Here is a 17,928-nt window from a genome sequence, read left to right on the forward strand (position 1 = left end):
ATGGAAGGGAAGGGGAGAAGAGGGAAGAGCAGAGAGAGAGGTAGAGTGGGGAGAGAAGCAGGGAGGGAAGGAAAGGGGGGGAGAAAAAGAAGGGACTTAGGCTGGAAGCTGAAGATCAGTTTTGGGAGGGAGTGGGCATGGCTTGTCTCTTAAAGGGACAGGGCAGACCATTACAGCTAGGGTTGTTACACAGAAAACCCTGTCTCAAAACAAAACAAAACAAAACAAAATTGTTTTATGTGTCCAGGTGTCTTTCTTGCATATATGTACACCACAAGCAAGCAGTGCTCATGGAAACAAGAAGATGATGTTGGATCCCTTGGAATTGGAGTTACAGATGGTTGTGAGGTGTCTTGTGGGTGCTAGAAAGTGAACCCAGGTTCTCTGGAAGAAAAGCCACCCTTCTTAACCACCGAGCCATCTCTCTAGCTCCTCTCAGATGTATTTTAAGCTCCAGCATGTACCACTAACCATTTGTAATGTTATGAGTACCACAGGTAGGAATACTTTTTAGACTCAGTTCAAATAGAACTGAGACAGAAAACCAAGAACTTACCCCTCCCTTGAATCCCCATCTGATTTGTCAGTTGAGCTTGTAGAGGAACTTAACTCATCCTCAGACAGACCATGTGTCAGTCTCTTTTCCTGTTAGTAATTGGAAAGAACAATAAAACCAGAATGCAATACTCCAAATATTTAAGTGCAATAACTAGACACAATGTACCTTGTAGGCAACTAATGAGGAGAAACTGATAGAAGACTTGAAGCCAATTTATTCAATGAATACCAGGCAGTGGTGGTGCACATCTTTAATCCCAGTACTCAGGAGTTAGAGGCAGGTGAATCTAAATTCAAGTCAACCTGGTCTACAGAGTGAGTTTCAGAACCACCTAGGCTACACAGTGAATATAAGATCAATCAGTGAGATTGTAAGACCCTGTCTTGAAATGAAAGTAGAAAAATGGTCTAGGGAATATACCTTATTGGTACTATATTGGCCTACCACGTGTGAGGGCCCAGGTTCAATCCTCAATATCAGAGAGAGAGAGAGAGAGAGAGAGAGAGAGAGAGAGAGAGAGAGAGAGAGAGAGAGAAACAAAACAAGATGACTCCCTAAGAAAGGATTCTAACTAAACTTCCAACTGTTAGCAAGAATGCCTGGAAAATATATAGTCCTAGGACTGCAGAGATCACTGAGCCATTAAGAGCACTGGAGCCATTCCCCAGCACCCACATGGTGGCTCACCACCATCTGTAACTCAGGTTCTAAGGGATCTTCTGGCCTCCATGGGCACCAGGCATGCATGTAGTGAACAGACACACAGGCAAAACACTCAAACATATTTTAAAAAATGTGTACCCTCAACAAGTTAAGCATAATCCTTTTAATTACTATTTGAGTTCCATTTTTGGTTTGTTTGCTTGTTTTGAGGGGTTTTGGTTTTGTATTTTTTGATTTTTTAAGACAGGGCTTCTCTGTGTAACCTTGGCTGTCCTGGAACTCACACTTATAGACCAGGCTGGCCTTGAACTCATAGAGATCCACCTGCTTCTGCCTCCCAAGTGCTGAGATTAAAGGTGTATGCCACCCCCTCCTCCCCGCCATGAGTCCCTTCCTTAATCAAAAGTCAAAAAGTCGGCTAGGCATGGTGGCACACACCTTTCTTTTTTTTTTTTTTTTTTTTTTTTTTTTTTGGTTTTTTGAGACAGGGTTTCTCTGTGGCTTTGGAGCCTGTCCTGGAACTAGCTCTTGTAGACCAGGCTGGTCTCGAACTCAGAGATTCACCTGCCTCTGCCTCCCAAGTCACACACCTTTCTTTAATCCCAGAAATCGGCACACAGGTGGAATAAGAATGGGCCCCACAGCCGGGCGGTGGTGGCGCACGCCTTTAATCCCAGCACTTGGGAGGCAGAGGCAGGCGGATCTCTGTGAGTTCGAGACCAGCCTGGTCTACAGAGCTAGTTCCAGGACAGGCTCCAAAACCACAGAGAAACCCTGTCTCGAAAAACCAAAAAAAAAAAAAAAAAAAAAAAAAAAAAAAAAAAGAATGGGCCCCACAGATTTGAATGCTTGGTCTCCACGGAGTGGCACTATTAGAGGTGCTCTTGTTGGAGTAGGTGAGGCCTCGTTGAAGGAAGTGTGTCATTGGGTGTGGGCTTTGGGTGTGGGCCAGGCCCAGGGTTTTGCTTTCTTGCTGCTGCCTGCGGATCCAGATGTGGAACTCTCAGTTCCTCCAGCACCAAGACTGCCTGTGTGCTACCATGCTCCCCACCATGACAACAATGGGCAAAGACTCTGAGACTGTAAGCAAGCTCTAACTAAATGCTTTCTGTTTAAGAGCTGCATAGTCATGGTGCCTCTTCCTAGCAACAGAACATTAAGACAGAGACTGAGACAGGAGAACTAAGAGTTCAATATCATCCTGGGCTACCCAGGAAGGTTTTAATAGTGTATGCCTGCATTCTCAACACCTAGAACATTGAAGCAGGAGGATCTGGAGGTCACCCTCAGCTACACAGTAAGTTCCAGGTCAGCCTTGGAATCTGAGACCCTGTCTCCAAAAAGAAATAGCTTGGTCAGCAATGCCCCGAAGAAATGATGATGACATCTTTGAAGGTTACGGCATTAGGTTTCCCAAGAATAGACCCTCAGGACTGTGGGATGCACCTGAGGGATGCTGCAGTCAGAAGAAAATCGTTGGGCAGGGGTAGGCTGGTCGTCTTCTTGTGGTTTCACTGGCTCCGCTGTACTGTGAGTTCTCCGGACTGAAGGGCCTGAAAATATGAACCCCCCCAGTAGCTGTTTGTGGTGTATTGAGTACAGAAGATGCCATAGGAGGAGTCAGCCAGAGCAACCCAAACAGCATATTCAACATTCTGGGGTCTGCCACTTTGGTCTAAATTTAGTTCTGCTTTTCTTTCTTTCTTTTTTTTTTTTTACCAGCTTTGAAGTTTGGGCAAGTTACTTAACCCTGTGGAACCACAGGGTAACACTACCTCCCTTTGGGGATGATTACAAATATGAAACAAGATACTACCCTTTACACATTTACCGTAACATTGGAGACAAGGTCACCTTTAATAAAGGAAAGCCGGTAACACAACTTTTAGATGGTGGCAGTAACAAGGACCCACAGAGGGGCTGGAGAGGTGGCTCAGCAATTAAGAGCACTTGATGTTCTTGCAGGAGACTTGAGTTCTGTTCCTAGCACACACACAGTGGCTCATAACCACACATAACTCCAGTTTCAGGTAAGCTAATGACTTCTTGACTTTTATAGGCACTAGGCATACATGTGGCTTACATGCAAGTAAAACATTCATATACATAAAATAAATCTAAAAATAGCTTTAAGAATAGAATTCTAGTCCCAGGACAGCTAGGACTGTTACACAGGGAAACCCTGTCTCGAAAAACCAAACCAAACCAAACCAAACCAAACAAAAAAAAAGAATAGAATTATCCACAGAGTCGCAGCATGCACCTTTAATCTAGCACTCAGGAGGCAGTGGCAGATGGATCTCTGTTTTCAAGACCAGCCTAGTCTATATAGTAAGTTCCAGGCCAGCCAAGGCTTACATACCAAGATCCTGCCTCAAAAAATAAACAAAGAAACCAAAACCCCTACATTTCTTAGCCAGGTGTGTCTCTCTGACCATCAGGGTCTGGATGGGAAAAATAAGTTAAATATTCACCTGATTTCCAGTCTGAGATGTCATAGTTCAAAATCCTCTGGCTTTCTCTGTCTTTTTAAAATTTATTTACTTGTTTAAGATTTTGGGATTTGGGGGCTGGAGAGATGGCTCAGCGGTTAAGAGCATTGCCTGCTCTTCCAAAGGTCCTGAGTTCAATTCCCAGCAACCACATGGTGGCTCACAACCATCTGTAATGAGGTCTGGTGCCCTCTTCTGGCCTTCAGGCATACACACAAAACATTGTATACATAATAAATAAATAAATATTTTAAAAAAAAAAGATTTTGGGATTTTAAATTTCTACGCTATGTGTATGAGTGTCCTGCCCACATGCGTATGTGCACTACATGTGTGCTTGGTGCACATGGAGGTCGGAAGAGGGTGAGTGTTGGGCCCTCTGGAACTGGAGTCAAAGGCGGTTTCTAGCTCCCACCTAGGTTCTGGGATCTGAACCTGAGTCTTGTGCAAGAGTATCACGTCCTCTTAACTGTTGAGCATCTCTCCACTCCCTGCTCTCCTTCCAGTCCTCTTTCTCAGACACATGGTCATGAGTCAGTACTCTACAATATTTTATAAGGTTTATCTAAGAAATTTTAAGAACTCTACAAAATCACTCCCAGATGATCATTGCTGCTTCCAAGTTTGTACACCTAACAACCAGAGCCAATTCTTCTGGGCAGCCATCAATAACCACCCAGATAAAGACTTCAGCTTCACCTGAGGGGAGTGCATCTTCCCGTGACTGCTTTAGTCGCCGCCTCTCTCTGGCTGATAGCGGTCGATCCTTTGAAAGAAAGGCGTGGAGTTATTTCTGTTTCTACTCAATTTTCCATCACCAATGCAGGACACATCATGCAACTGTGCTAAAGGCCTCCCACTGGTCTCTCAAGGAGCAGAAAGCACTTTGTGTGTGGAGGTTTAGTCCACACAAGAGTAACCCTAGAAAAGAATGATCACAGCCCTGGCTTCGGAAAGACGCTCATTTGTGGACAAGTAAGAAATACTTTTGTTAAGATCTCCTGAGAAAATTGGGAGCATGGGGGTGGAGGGAGAAGGGAGGGCAGAAAGTGTGGAGAACTTGAGGAAATGGGATGGTCAAGATGGGGAAGGACAGAGACGGAGAGCAAGGAAAGAGATATCTTGACTGAGGGAGCCATTATGGGGCTAGCAAGAAACCTAGCACTAGAGAAATTCCCAGGACTCCACAACGATGACCCCAGCTAAGACCCTAAGCAATAGTGGAGAGGGTGCTTGAACTGGCTTTGCCCCGTAGTCAGATTGATGACTATCTTAAATGTCACCATAGAACCTTCATCCAGCAACTGATGGAAACAGAGGCAGAGACCCGCAGCAGAGCACTGGGCTGAGCTCCCAAAGTCCAGATGAAGAGTGGGAGGAGTGAGAATATGAGCAAAGAGGTCAAGACCATGATGGGGACACCCACTAAAACAGCTGACCTGAGCTAATGGGAGCTCACCAACTCTGGTCAGACATGGAAGGAACCAGCATAGGACCAAACTAGGCCCTGGGAATGTGGGTGACAGTTATATGGGGGCAGACTGTGGGGCCACTGGCAATGGAACCAGGATTTATCCCTACCACCTGTACTGTCTTTTTGGAACCCATTCTCTTTGGAGGGATATCTTGCTTAGCCTAGATATAGTAGGGAGGACCTTGATCCTTCATCAAAGCAATGTGCCTTACCCTCTCTGAGTGATGGAGGTGGGTCTTGCATTTATCTGTTTCATTGGTTAATTAATAAAGAAAACTGCTTGGCCCTGATAGGACAGAAAATTAGATAGGCGGAGTAAACAGAATAGAATGCTGGGAGAAAGAAGCCGAGTCAGGGAGTCGCCATGATTCTCCCACTCCAGACAGACACAGGTTAAGATCTTTCCTGGTAAGCCAGCTCGTGGTACTACACAGAATATTAGAAATGGGTTAGATCAATATGTAAGAGCTAACCAATAAGAGGCTGGAACTAATGGGCCAGGCAGTGCTCAAAAGAATACAGTTTCCATGTAATTATTTCGGGGCATAAGCTAGCCATGCGGGCGGCTGGGTGCCGGGGACACTGCCCTGCCACTCGTATTACAACATCTGAGGAGTGGATGGGGGATGGAGTGGGGGAGAAGGTGAAGGGAATGGGAGGAGGGGAAGAAGTGGGAACTGGGATTGGTATGTAAAATGAAAAAAGATAGTTTTTTAAAAAATAAAATAAAAATAGAAAAAAAAGAAATGCTTTCACACTTCTCATATTCAGAATCTACTTAGTCTCCTTACATGACTGCAAGTGGCTGTCTTTGGGAGTGCAGACCATACCCATGGCAATCAAACCCAATGTTATAAAAGCACAAACTTGTGCCTTCTAGAACTGGTAAAGTAGGGCTAATATGTTTAATATGAACCTCCACAATATACATATATTGTATTATCCAAAGCTTCATAAGAACTATTTTTAAACCAGCACACATCGTACAAACCTTGGACAACGACGATGAACTGACCCTTGAACTGTCTACAGAGCTGGCCACAGGCTGCCTTTGGTTTCCATCCTTTAGTTGTGCTGATATGATATCCACTTTTCCAACAGGAGGGAGAGAAGGCAAAGGCCAAGGGGGTGATTCCTGGAACTTAAGTAACAGAAAGAGAGGGAAGTTATCAGTTTCATACAGAGCTATCCCTAAACTTCCAATTGCTAAGAGCCTGAGGTAAGAAAATCAGTTTTGAGACCTGTATGTGCTACAGAGCTCTGCCAAAAGTGAATGCCTACCTGAGAAGCTTAGGCAAAGGATATCTGAATGTATATGGGTGTGGGTGTGTACATATATATACACACACACACATACATACATGCGTATATCCATATATATTTTAAAATAGTCAGGACCGCGAGTGGTGCGTCCACCCACGGAGACGGTGTAACTGATCTAATGGGAGCTCACCAAGGCCAGCTGGACTGGGACTGAACGAGCATGTGATCAAACCAAACTCTCTGAATGTGGCTGACAATGAGGGTAGACTGAGAAGTCGATAATGGCACTGGGTTTTGATTCTACTGCATGTACTGGCTTTTTGGGAGCCTAGTCTGTTTGGATGCACACCTTCCTAGACCTGGATGGAGGGGGGAAGGCCTTGGACTTCCCACAGGGCAGGGCACCCTGACTTCTCTTAGGACTGGAGGGGGAGTGGGGAGGGTGAGGGTAATGGGGGGATGGGAGGAGGCAAAAATTTTTAATAATAATAAAAAAAAACCTTAGTCTATCCAAAAATGGCTAGAAGGAGTTGGTGTAAGTCCACTGGGGTGAGGGAACCTAAATTAAACAAGTACAACATACAAAAAAAAAAAAAAAAAAGATATGGCTTCCTTATTGAAGACTTATTTTATGTATATGGTGTTCTATCTGCATATACACCTGCAGGCCAGAAGAGGGCATCACATCCCATTATAGATGGTTGTGAGCCCCCATGTGTTTGCTGGGAATTGAATTTAGGACCTCTAGAAGAACTGCCAATGTTCTTAACCACTGAACCATCTTCCCAGCACTGAACGGAAGATATTTTAATAAAGGCAGTGTCAAGGGCTAGGAACCCAGCTCAGTGGTAGAGTGTTTATATAGTATACACAAGTCCCTGGGTTCATTTTCCAGCACTGCATAGAAGAAGAAAAAAAAATATATATATATATACACACACACACACACATACACAGTCATGAAAAAATATTAAAAGAAAATACATGTTCAGCAACATAACATAAAGGATTTAAACAGCCTGTTCCTTTAGCTTTCAAAATGACCCACTTAAGCATCTTATCCTTGCCCAGTTTCTTGCTCCATTCTTTGCATTTCTTCTGCACTTTTTGGCAATGGTTAATCATTCTAAACAAAAGTCAAGCTTTTAGAGCTGTGTCCCAAGCAGCACAATGACTCACTGCAAAGAGATTGCTTACCTGGCTCTTTGCCTGATCATGGTCAGTCTGTTCTCTTTTTTTCTGCCTTCGCTGTCGAGATACGGAAGGTTCAGACACAGAGCTGTGTGGCTGGAATCTTGGGGGGATGCTGTCCTGTTTTTCTATCACACATCCACCAGTAACTTGATCCTTAAAAGAAATAAAAAAAGTAAAGAAGCATATACAAAAGAATTGCAAAGAGTAACAGAACAATCTTTAGATCTTCAAATGCCAAATTCTCCACACTTACTTCTGAAATTGCAAAATGAAAGGCTAGAGAGATAGATAAGCAGTTAAGAGCACTGGATGCTCTTCCAGAGGACCTGCATTCAAATCCCAGCACCTACATGGCAGCTCACAACTGTCTGCAACTCCAGGTCCAAGTGACCTAACACTTCCTCTGGCTTCCATGGGCACTGGTCACATACCTGTGCACAGACATTTATGAAGGCAAAACACTTATATATCACATAAATTAAAAAAAAATAATTGTAAAATGGAAGTGAGAAGGAAGCATTCTCTTTCTCAAAATGAATGCTTATCTTTACAGGAAATGATGGCCTTAACCATGTTCTAGTGTTTACTCTCTTGCCTCAAACAAAGGCAACTCTTTTAAATAAAATGCTTAGAAATAAATTTAAGAAAAAAGTATAAGACTATGGTTTGGGGTGTAGTTCAATGGCAGAGGACTTGCCTAGCAGCCTCATATCCTAGGTGCAGTCAACAACACTAAGGAAAAATTAAATAGAAGTTATAAGATGCCTACAGAATGGGATATTGTCAAATCTTGTGTCTCATAAGATGTGGTCCTAGAATAAAGAATTCTTTCAATTCAATAATAAAAAGAGAAATAAACCAATTAAAAATTGGCAACAAGGGGCAAGAGAAATGGCTTTGTGGATAAGAGCATTTTCTGCTCTAGCAGAGGACCAAGTTCAGTTTCCAACAAGCACACAACTGTCTCTAACTGGTCCAGGGGACCCAAAAGCTGTTTCTGACTTCTATGGGCACCAGTAATGCATATGGCGCGCACACACACACACACACACACACACACACACACACACACATATGCTGGTAAACACACACATAATAATTTGCCAATGATTCTATACACACTATTTCTCCAAGGAAGTACACAAATGACCAGTCCGTGTATAGAAACATCCTCTATACACGAGTCACTAGGAAGATGCAAGTCAGAGCCACACTGTGGGTCTGAGGAACAGATCAGTGAGGAAGAACATGTACTGTACTTACAGAAGACTGGGGTTCGGTTCCCAGCACCCACATCAGGTGGTTCACAGTTCCAGGGGACCTGATGCCTCAGGCCTCATAGGACATTTGCCCTCATGTACACATACCCACACACTGACACAGATAATTTAAAAGTAATAAAAACAAATTCTAAAAAAAAAACCATACATTAAGACTACCACAGACCTTTAGGCCAACAGCTATAATCACAAAGCTGGACTGCTGTGGAATATTTGTTTATATTGTGAAGATGTGTCACTATAATTGGTTTAATAAAGAGATGAATGGCCAGTAGCTAGGCAGGAGGGAATAGGCATGACTTCTGGGCAGAGAGGAACTCAGGATGAATCTAGGTGTGTGGGACATCTGAAGAAGTCAGACATACGATACAGAGGAGAGATAACCAGGCCACATGGCAAAACATAGATAATAAAAACAGGTCAATTTAAGTTTTAAAATCTAGCTGGGAAAAGCCCAACTAGTTCTGCCCTCTGACTTCAGGTAAGGTTTATTTGTTAGAGTATAAACAAGATATCACCACATCTCCCCTTTTCTTTCTAAAATAAAAAGGTTATAACTAATATAAGAAAAACTGTATACAATAAGTACAATAACTATATACAATATATACAGGCAATAATACATCAACAATGTCTAGTCTATTTGCATTTGACAAATTCAGAGAAAAGACTCCATATCTATCCTATTTTGGTGAGTACAAAAGGTTGTATCTTTTAATGCCTCTCAACCTTATATAATTTACACTTCTTTTTTTATTTTTATTTTTTTTTAAGATTTATTTATTTATTATGTATACAGTATTCTTAGTATTCTGCATGTATGCCCGCAGGCCAGAAGAGGGCGCCAAATCTTATTACAGATGGTTGTGAGCCACCATGTGGTTGCTGGGAATTGAACTCAGGACCTTTGGAAGAGCAAGCAGTGCTCTTAACCACTGAGCCATCTCTCCAGCCCTACACTTCTTTTTTTAAAAATATTTATTTATTATGTGTACAGCATTCCTTCCATGTGTGCCCGCAAGCCAGAAGGGGGCACCAGGTCGCATTATAGATGGCTGTGAGCCACCATGTGGTTGCTGGGAATTGAACTCAGGACCTCTGGAAGAGCAGTCAGTGCTCTTAACCACTGAGCCATCTCTCCAGTCCCCTAATTTACACTTCTTTAGTGAATTTCTTTTCTGAATCTGGTAACAAGAAAAGCTATAACTAAAAAGTATTCAATTAAATCAGAGACCTGAGAAGAAAATAATATTATCTGAGTAAGTAGCAGGTGCAAGCAAATGACTTCCAAAAAAATGTGAGAAATGACAGAAACAAATGACTACCTGGACAGTCACCCAAAGTTCCTCTGTAATGTTGGGGCTTCCATCTTCGGCCTATAGGCTTAGCATATCTCTGACAGACTTTTCTGTGAAGCAGGGTATTCTGAAGAGCTGTCCCTCCTTGCCTTGATGAAGTTCAGCAGTCTTTACATCCGTCCATCCTTCCTTCCTTTTAAAGAGTTATTTTTTTCTTTTTTTTTTATTGAGCTCTACATTTTCCTCTGTTCCCCTCCTTGCCTCTCCCCTCCCCCTTTCAACCCTCCCCCAAGGTCTCCATGCTCCCAATTTACTCAGGAGATCTTGTCTTTTTCTACTTTCTACTTCCCATATAGATTATATTTATGTAAGTCTCTCTTAGTGTCCTCACTGTGGTCTAAGTTCTCTGGGATTGTGTTTTTGTTTTTTGTTTTTTTTTTTAAAGATTTATTTATTTATTATGTATACAGTGTTTTGCCTGCATATCTGCTTGCAGGCCAGAAGAGGGCACCAAATCTCATTACAAATGGTTGTGAGCCACCATGTGGTTGCTGGGAATTGAACTCAGGACCTTTGGAAGAGCAGTCAGTGCTCTTAACCACTGAGCCATCTCTCCAGCCCCCTGGGATTGTGGTTTGTAGGCTGGCTTTCTTTGCTTTATGTTTAAAAACCACCTCTGAGTGAGTACATGTGATAATTGTCTTTCTGTGTCTGGGTTACCTCACTCAAAATAATGTTTTCTAGCTCCATCCATTTTCCTGCAAAATTCAAGCTGTCGTTATTATTTTTCTGCTGTGTAGTACTCAATTGTGTAAATGTACCGCATTTTCCTTATCCAAATTCAGTCGAGGGGCATTTAGGTTGTTTCCAGGTTCTGGCTATGACAACCTGAGTTGCTATGAACATAGTTGGGCACATGTCCTTGTGGCACAATTGAGCATCCTTTGGATATATACCCAAAAGTGGTATTACTGGGTCTTGAGGAAGGTTGTTTCCCAATTTTCTGAGAAATCGCTACACTGACATCCAAAGGGGTTGTACCAGCTTGCAATCCCACCAGCAATGCAGAAGTGTTCCCTTTTCCCCACAGCCTCTCCAGCATAAGTTGTCATCAGTGTTTTTGATCTTAGCCATTCTTACAGGTATAAGATGGAATCTCAGAGTTGTTTTGATTTGCATTTCTCTGATGACTAAGGATGTTGAACATTTCCTTAAGTGTCTTTCAGCCATTTTAGATTCCTCTGTTGAGAGTTCTCTGTTTAAGTCTGTACTCCATTTTTTTTTTATTGGATTATGTGTTCTTCTGGTGACCAATTTCTTGCCTTCTTTGTATTTTTTGGAGATTAGACCTCTGTCTGATGTGGGGTTGGAGAAGATCTTTTCCCGTTCTGTAGGCTGTCATTTTGTCTTGTTGACCATGTCCTTTGCTTTACAGAAGCTTTTCAGTTTCAGGAGGTCCCATCTATTAATTGTTTCTCCCAGTGTCTATGCTCGTGGGGTTATATTTAGGAAGTAGTTCCCTGTGCCAATGCGTTCAAGGAGCACTTGAACTTTTGTAGAGTTAAAGTATCTTTGTATTGTTTCGAGTAGAACAGTAACATTTGACTCTTGATTTAATAAGATTGCTCTGCTTTCTCCTTATTGAAACTGAGAGGATTCAAGAATGGAAAGCAAAGGGATCTACTAGGAGGCTACTGTAATAATCCAGGCAAGAAGGATAGCCTCTTAAATGTGGCTGGTTACAGTATTTTTAGGAGGTTAGTCTAATGGCATTTCTAATCAGTGGACTATGGAGTCTACGAGTAGAGGAGTCAAGGGTGACTCCTGTAAATTGGTATGGTAAATTGAAAGGTAAGACTTAGTATTCTTCACTCAAAGGAAGATGCCATTTTATTTTGTCTGGAACCCTGAAAATGTGGGACAATCATATTAATTTTAATTTGATAAAAAAATAAATATATAAATAAATATAGCAGCTGAAGGAGAAATCATTTTAGTGCTTGATCTTCGCCCAAAAGCTGTGAACCTCTATTGTGAAGGAACACTTGCTAAATCCAGTGACAAATGATTAGCTCTTTTCATTTTCATCCTGAGCATCTCAGGAAGAAAATGTGTGAGCTGCATAAAGTGTTTTAGTTACCTAACTTGATACTATGTTAGTCTTTTCTCACAGAGGGGACTATTGTCCTTTTCTTTTTCAGAGTTGTCTTTTTTTCCTGACTGTTACCAATAGCCACTTGTAATCAACCCCCCTAAACTATGACAAATATCCATAACCCAATGAAAGACCAAAAAAACTGCCCACCCCACCTCTTGGGAATGTGAGTGTTATGTTCTTAAAGTTACTTCCTGCTGTCTGGGGGACAACTGCATGTTTAGGGGATCCTGAAAAGAAAATTCTGGGTTAATTGTCAAGTCCTGGGAGAGGTAGCTATATCATTTGTTGTTCAGTCTCTGTGTAATGGGAAAATGCAGGGCTTGTCTCAAATCCTGGCTAGAGTAGTCTGTGAGGCTGAATCATCTCAGCTAGCCACCTCAAAACTGTCCTGAACAGTTTGTAGTCCAAAGCCGATCTTTAGGTGGTGTTTTCAGCTTAGTGACGTTACCATCATCCTGGTGGAATTGTCATTGTGAGGTCCCATCATCCTTTTGGAAACTTCAAAGGTTGCTGTTAGGTGTGGTCATGGTTAACCGTTGAAAACTTAAATATTTTAAATGTTATATGCAGCATATCTCAAAGAGGTTAAAGGATCAATATTTATTATGTACATCCAGAGTACAACTCCTGTGAAAACAAAAGTAAAACCCCTTCCCCAGTGTAACACTTATCTTGGTTTCCATTCTAAGGTCAACACATATCTAAAGTATACAGGTTTATTTAATTCCATAGTTTTTTTTTCTATTATCCAATGTCTCTTGGCAGCTGTTGTTCCTTTCTCATTGACATTTAGAAAATTCAAAATTAATAAAGCATTATGCAATCTATTTCTGGAGGCCTTTATTACCCCTTTCTGTTTATTTACCATATCCTTTAGCTTGATTTGATCTTTCTGTAACTGATTGCTCTGTAGGATTCTGTGGTATACCTATAATGTGCTTTATATTGTAACAAGCAAAAAAAAACCTGTTACATTTTCTTAGAGACATGTTGGAGCACGGTCAGTCTTAATTTGTAGATATATCCATGACAGCTATACTTTCTAGCAAATGTGTGATTACCGAATCGGCCTTTCCTGAAATAAAAGCAGTTGCCCATTCAAATCCTGAATAGGTATCAATGGTATGGTGTACATATTTTGATTTTCCAAATTCTATAAAATGGAACACATCCATCTGCCAGAGTTTGTTCTTTTGAGCACCCTTTGGGTTACTTCCTACAGGAAACAGTTTGGTTGTATAAAGAACAAGTAGGACATTTCCTTATAATTTCCTTGGTTTGCTGCCAAGTGATGGGAAAATCTATTTTCAAACCTTTGCTATCGACATGATGTTTTTCATGAAATTATGAGGCCTCCAGCATATTTCCTATTAATAGTTGATCATTTTATTCATTATCTTGTGCTAGAGGGCCTGGCAGACCCATATGGGATCGGATGTGTGTTATGTATATGGGATAATTCCTATTCCTGATTGTCTTGTAACTGAATAAAGTCAATTCTGTACCATCAGGTTTTACTCAGCAGTTTCAAAACAACTCTGCATATTGAGAATAAGTAACTATGTTAAGAGGTTCCATAAAATCCATTAATACCATGAGAATAGCATATAATTCTGATTTTTGGACAGACATAAATGTTTTGATCCACTTTACTTAAATTTTCTGATTTGTAACCTGCCTTTCCTGATTTATTTGCATCTATATAAAATGTAGGGCTCCAGATATTGATGTTTCTCCATACAGTGTAAGGAAGGATCCAGTTAGTTCTCTTTATAAATTGAATTCTTGCTTTTGAGATATTTGTTGTTTATCTCTCCCAAAAAATTACTGCAAGCTTTTTGTCAAGGTTCACTTTCTGCCCATAATTTGTCAGTTTCATCATTAGTAAAAGGTACTATAATTTCTGCTGGGTCTATTCCTGCTAATTGATGAACGCTCAGTTTTCCTTTTAGAATCAACTCAAAGACCTTTTCCACATAAGTTTTTAATTTTTTACTTGGTTTATGTGGTAAAATATCCATTCTAAGATAATATTTTCCCTCTGCATTAATATTCCTGTAGGAAAATGCTTAGAGGGTAAAATAACCAAAACGCAATCAAGCTCTAGATCCAAATGATCTACATGTGCATCCTGTAATTTTCTTTCCCCCAAGCCAATTCTCCCTCAGCTTCAGCTGATAATTCCCTGGGACTATTTAACACCTTGCCACCATCTAAAGTTTTGTTTAAATTAATAATGTCATCAAGTTTTATGCCAATAGTGTGCTATAGATGGGAAATTTCTCCTAGCAATATTTGAAAGTCGTTAAGAGTTTGCAATCAATCTCTTCTAACTTGCATCTTTTGGGGTCTAATTTTTTGTAAACCTATTTTAAAATCTATATAATTAACAGAATCTCCTCTTTATATTTTTTCAGTAACAATTTGTAATTCCCAACAAGGCAAAATTTTCTTTACTTCTTCAAATATTCTTTCTAAAGTTATACATTTGAATCAGATAGTAAAATATCCATATAACAGTAGACTATAGACTGAGAAACTGCTTACGTATCATTTCCAATGGCTGATGTACAAAATATTAGTACAGGGTAGGGCTATTTAACGCTCCCTGTTGGAGAATCTTCCATTCTCTTAATAGGCTGAGAATTATTACAAGTAGGCACTGTGAAGGCAAATTTTTCTGTCTTTTTCTTGTAAAGGTATAGTGAAGAAACAAGCTCTTAAATAAGTAATTAGAAGAGTTCATCATTTAGGCAATAGAGAAGGCAAAGAAATTCCAGACTGTAGAAACCCCATTGGCTGAATCACCTTATTAACAGCAATTAGATCTCTTACAATTCTCCATTTTCCATTTTATTTATTTATTTATTTATTTAATAATATTCTGCCTGCACGTATCCCTGTGGGCCAGAAGAGGGCACCAGATCTCATTACAGATGGTTATGGGCCACAATGTGGTTGCTGGGAATTGAACTCAGGACCTTTGAAAGAGCAGCCAGTGCTCTTATCCTCTGAGCCATCTCCCCAGTTCCCCCATATTTCTTTCTAATAATAAACACAGGAGAATTCAAAGGGCTGGTTGATTCTTCAATATGCTGAGCATTTAGCTATTCTTGTACCAACTGCTCTAAAGTCTGCAGTTTCTATACCAACTGTTTTAAGGCCTGTAGTTTCTCTGTTCTTAAAGGTCATTGCTTAACCCATGCAGGTTTGTCTGTCAACTATTTTAAAGGTAGGGCTATTGGTGCCTTTGAAAGATCAGCAGCTGCTATGCCCTGTTGTACAACCTGAATGGTCAGTGACTATTCTTTATAATACCGTCTAATATTTTTCCCAGAAACATATGTTAATTATGGTTTGTTTCTAAGATTGGGGGAATGTTAATCTGAGTATTCCACTGCTGTAACAAATCACATCCCCACAAATTCATTTCTGTTAGCCATATATGGTTTTAATATTCCTCTCTGTTCTTTTGACCCTACATATTCAATTCATCTTGTGCTCTGTTTTATCTAAAATAATGTTCCAATCCCTAAAAGGTGAACATTTACCTCCGGAAGAGGCCAATTTGGATGCCAAGATTCTGGTGCAATTATTGTTACAGCCACACCTGTAACAATGTCATTTATTCATATTTTTAATTTTGGTCTTTGTTCATTTATAGAAATTTGCCAAAATATTTACTTTATGGTTTCTCCTCAATTTGTTGTTCTCTCTTCTTTTCTAGCATCCAAAGCAGTATGGTTTCTTACAATAGGCATTCGGTTCTTTAATTGTTCTGGGAAGGAGTTTCTTCCATGATGACAAGAAATGACTGAATCAGAATTGGATGGGAGACTGGGAGAGACCTCTCAAGGCATTTCTGGTGGCAAAGGGTTACCCTGACTGTCCCTTGTTGATACACATTCATTAGTCCAATACCTGCCCTTGCCACACCTCTGCATAATCCAGAACATCTAAAAGGGGTGTTCTATTTGGATTATGCTTAGAAAAAACATTGTTGCTAGGAACACTCTGTTTACAATCCCTTTTTACATAATCTTGTTTATTTCAATTGAAACACTTGATATTTTGATTTTTCTTAAAACCTCTGGAAATCACCTCTCCTATCCAAACATCATCATGGTTATGAGACGAGATTCAATATTCATTGTATCCTAGATCCATTCCTCCAAGGGTGCTGATCTTGCCTTTAATGGCCTAATTGCCCTTTTGAATTGTGCACTGGCATTTTTAAAAATCAGAGATTCAATTATTATTTGTCTATTTTCTGAATTTGGTATCATTCTCTTTATTGCGAAAGCCAATCTTTCTAAGAAATCTGTGAAAGTTTCTCCATATGGAGTTTGCTTTCCTTGCCTAGACTGCTGACAGTATGCTGTCAAACCTGGACATGCAGGACATAAAAGAAGGTGACTGTGGAACTTTGTCAAGACAAGGTAGTATAGTCCTTCAAAATTCCTGCTTCATAGAACAGTCTGTCACATATTCTAGGTATGTAGGCCAATGATGGATGATGCCCCATTGTTGCTGAGGAACCTTTGGTAACGTCCGGGAAGCAAGCAGTCTTTGTCATTTCTTTAGTTTGGGAAGTTGTTTGCTCTGCACTTCCTGTTTACTTAAGTTGAAGGCTAGACAGTTATACCATTTTCTTTGTTATAAAATTCAGAAAAGAAACTTAAAATAAACATGTAAAGTTTATAAATTAAGACACATAAAAGCTTCAGTTGTTTATCTAATAAAACATTTTAAAATCTAAATAGATATGTTTAGGATGGTAATCCAAGTTATGATAGAAAATGGTTTGGTTATAAAACTTTGGACTCATAAAGACTGGATAGATAATAGAGTAATTTCTCTGAATTTACCAAATACAAATGAACTAGATATTATGAATTTAATTCTTACTTGACAATTGTTCTTATTGTATATAGTTTTGCTGTGCTCGTGTTAAAACATTTCCTTTTTATTTAGACAAAAAGGGGGTAATGTTGCAGGATTTTTGATCATACTGTGAATCCCGAGTTTGCATTTGTGTTACTAAAATCAGCCCTGAGTCAGGAGGCCATGTTAGCAACTTGTTGACATAAAATAATCATAGAGTCAGAGGGTAGCTTTAAGACAATAGAGAGATGCACAGGAAGTAGTAGGTAGGAACTTGTGTGGCATGCATGGGTTGTTTTTCTTTTAGTGGAGCAGAAAGATGTTCTCTTTTGGAGACATTGGCAAAGAGAGAAGGTTGGCTAGCTGTTACTCAACCTCTCTGAGCTAGCATGTTTTCACCCCAGCCTTTGACTCCTGACTCTTCCTGGTAAATAGCATAACAGAGATTTAATTAAAAGTTATATCTGGCAGTAGTGAAATAGTGCCTGCAGGAACAGAATTTCCTCCAAGTCGCAGCCTGAGTGGCCAGGCCACTCAAGAGAAGCAGCCCAGTAACTGTGGAACCACAATTGCGAGCTGCAACAGCAGCAGAAGTGAAGTGAAGCCTCTGTGCTGATGGAAAACAACACTGGACAACAGAGCTGGGGTGCAGAATGGTAGCAG

At 40.4% G+C, this 17,928-nt stretch overlaps 1 protein-coding gene across 1 annotated transcript in view; it reads right to left on the reverse strand.

The window, feature by feature from the left end:
* The window catches only part of Nek4 (NIMA related kinase 4), a 53,551-nt gene that overhangs the window by 12,335 nt on the left and 23,288 nt on the right, over positions 1-17,928 (reverse strand). Inside the window, exons 8-12 of the mRNA XM_057769616.1 lie at positions 7,649-7,798; positions 6,180-6,329; positions 4,414-4,480; positions 2,669-2,775; positions 557-645 (exon numbers count right to left, since the gene is read on the reverse strand). Of these exons, the coding sequence (XP_057625599.1) occupies positions 557-645; positions 2,669-2,775; positions 4,414-4,480; positions 6,180-6,329; positions 7,649-7,798 (563 nt within the window). The remainder of the gene's footprint in view (positions 1-556; positions 646-2,668; positions 2,776-4,413; positions 4,481-6,179; positions 6,330-7,648; positions 7,799-17,928) is intronic.

This window comes from Chionomys nivalis, chromosome 5 (assembly GCF_950005125.1).
Source record: "Chionomys nivalis chromosome 5, mChiNiv1.1, whole genome shotgun sequence".
Taxonomy (NCBI): Eukaryota; Metazoa; Chordata; class Mammalia; order Rodentia; family Cricetidae; genus Chionomys; species Chionomys nivalis.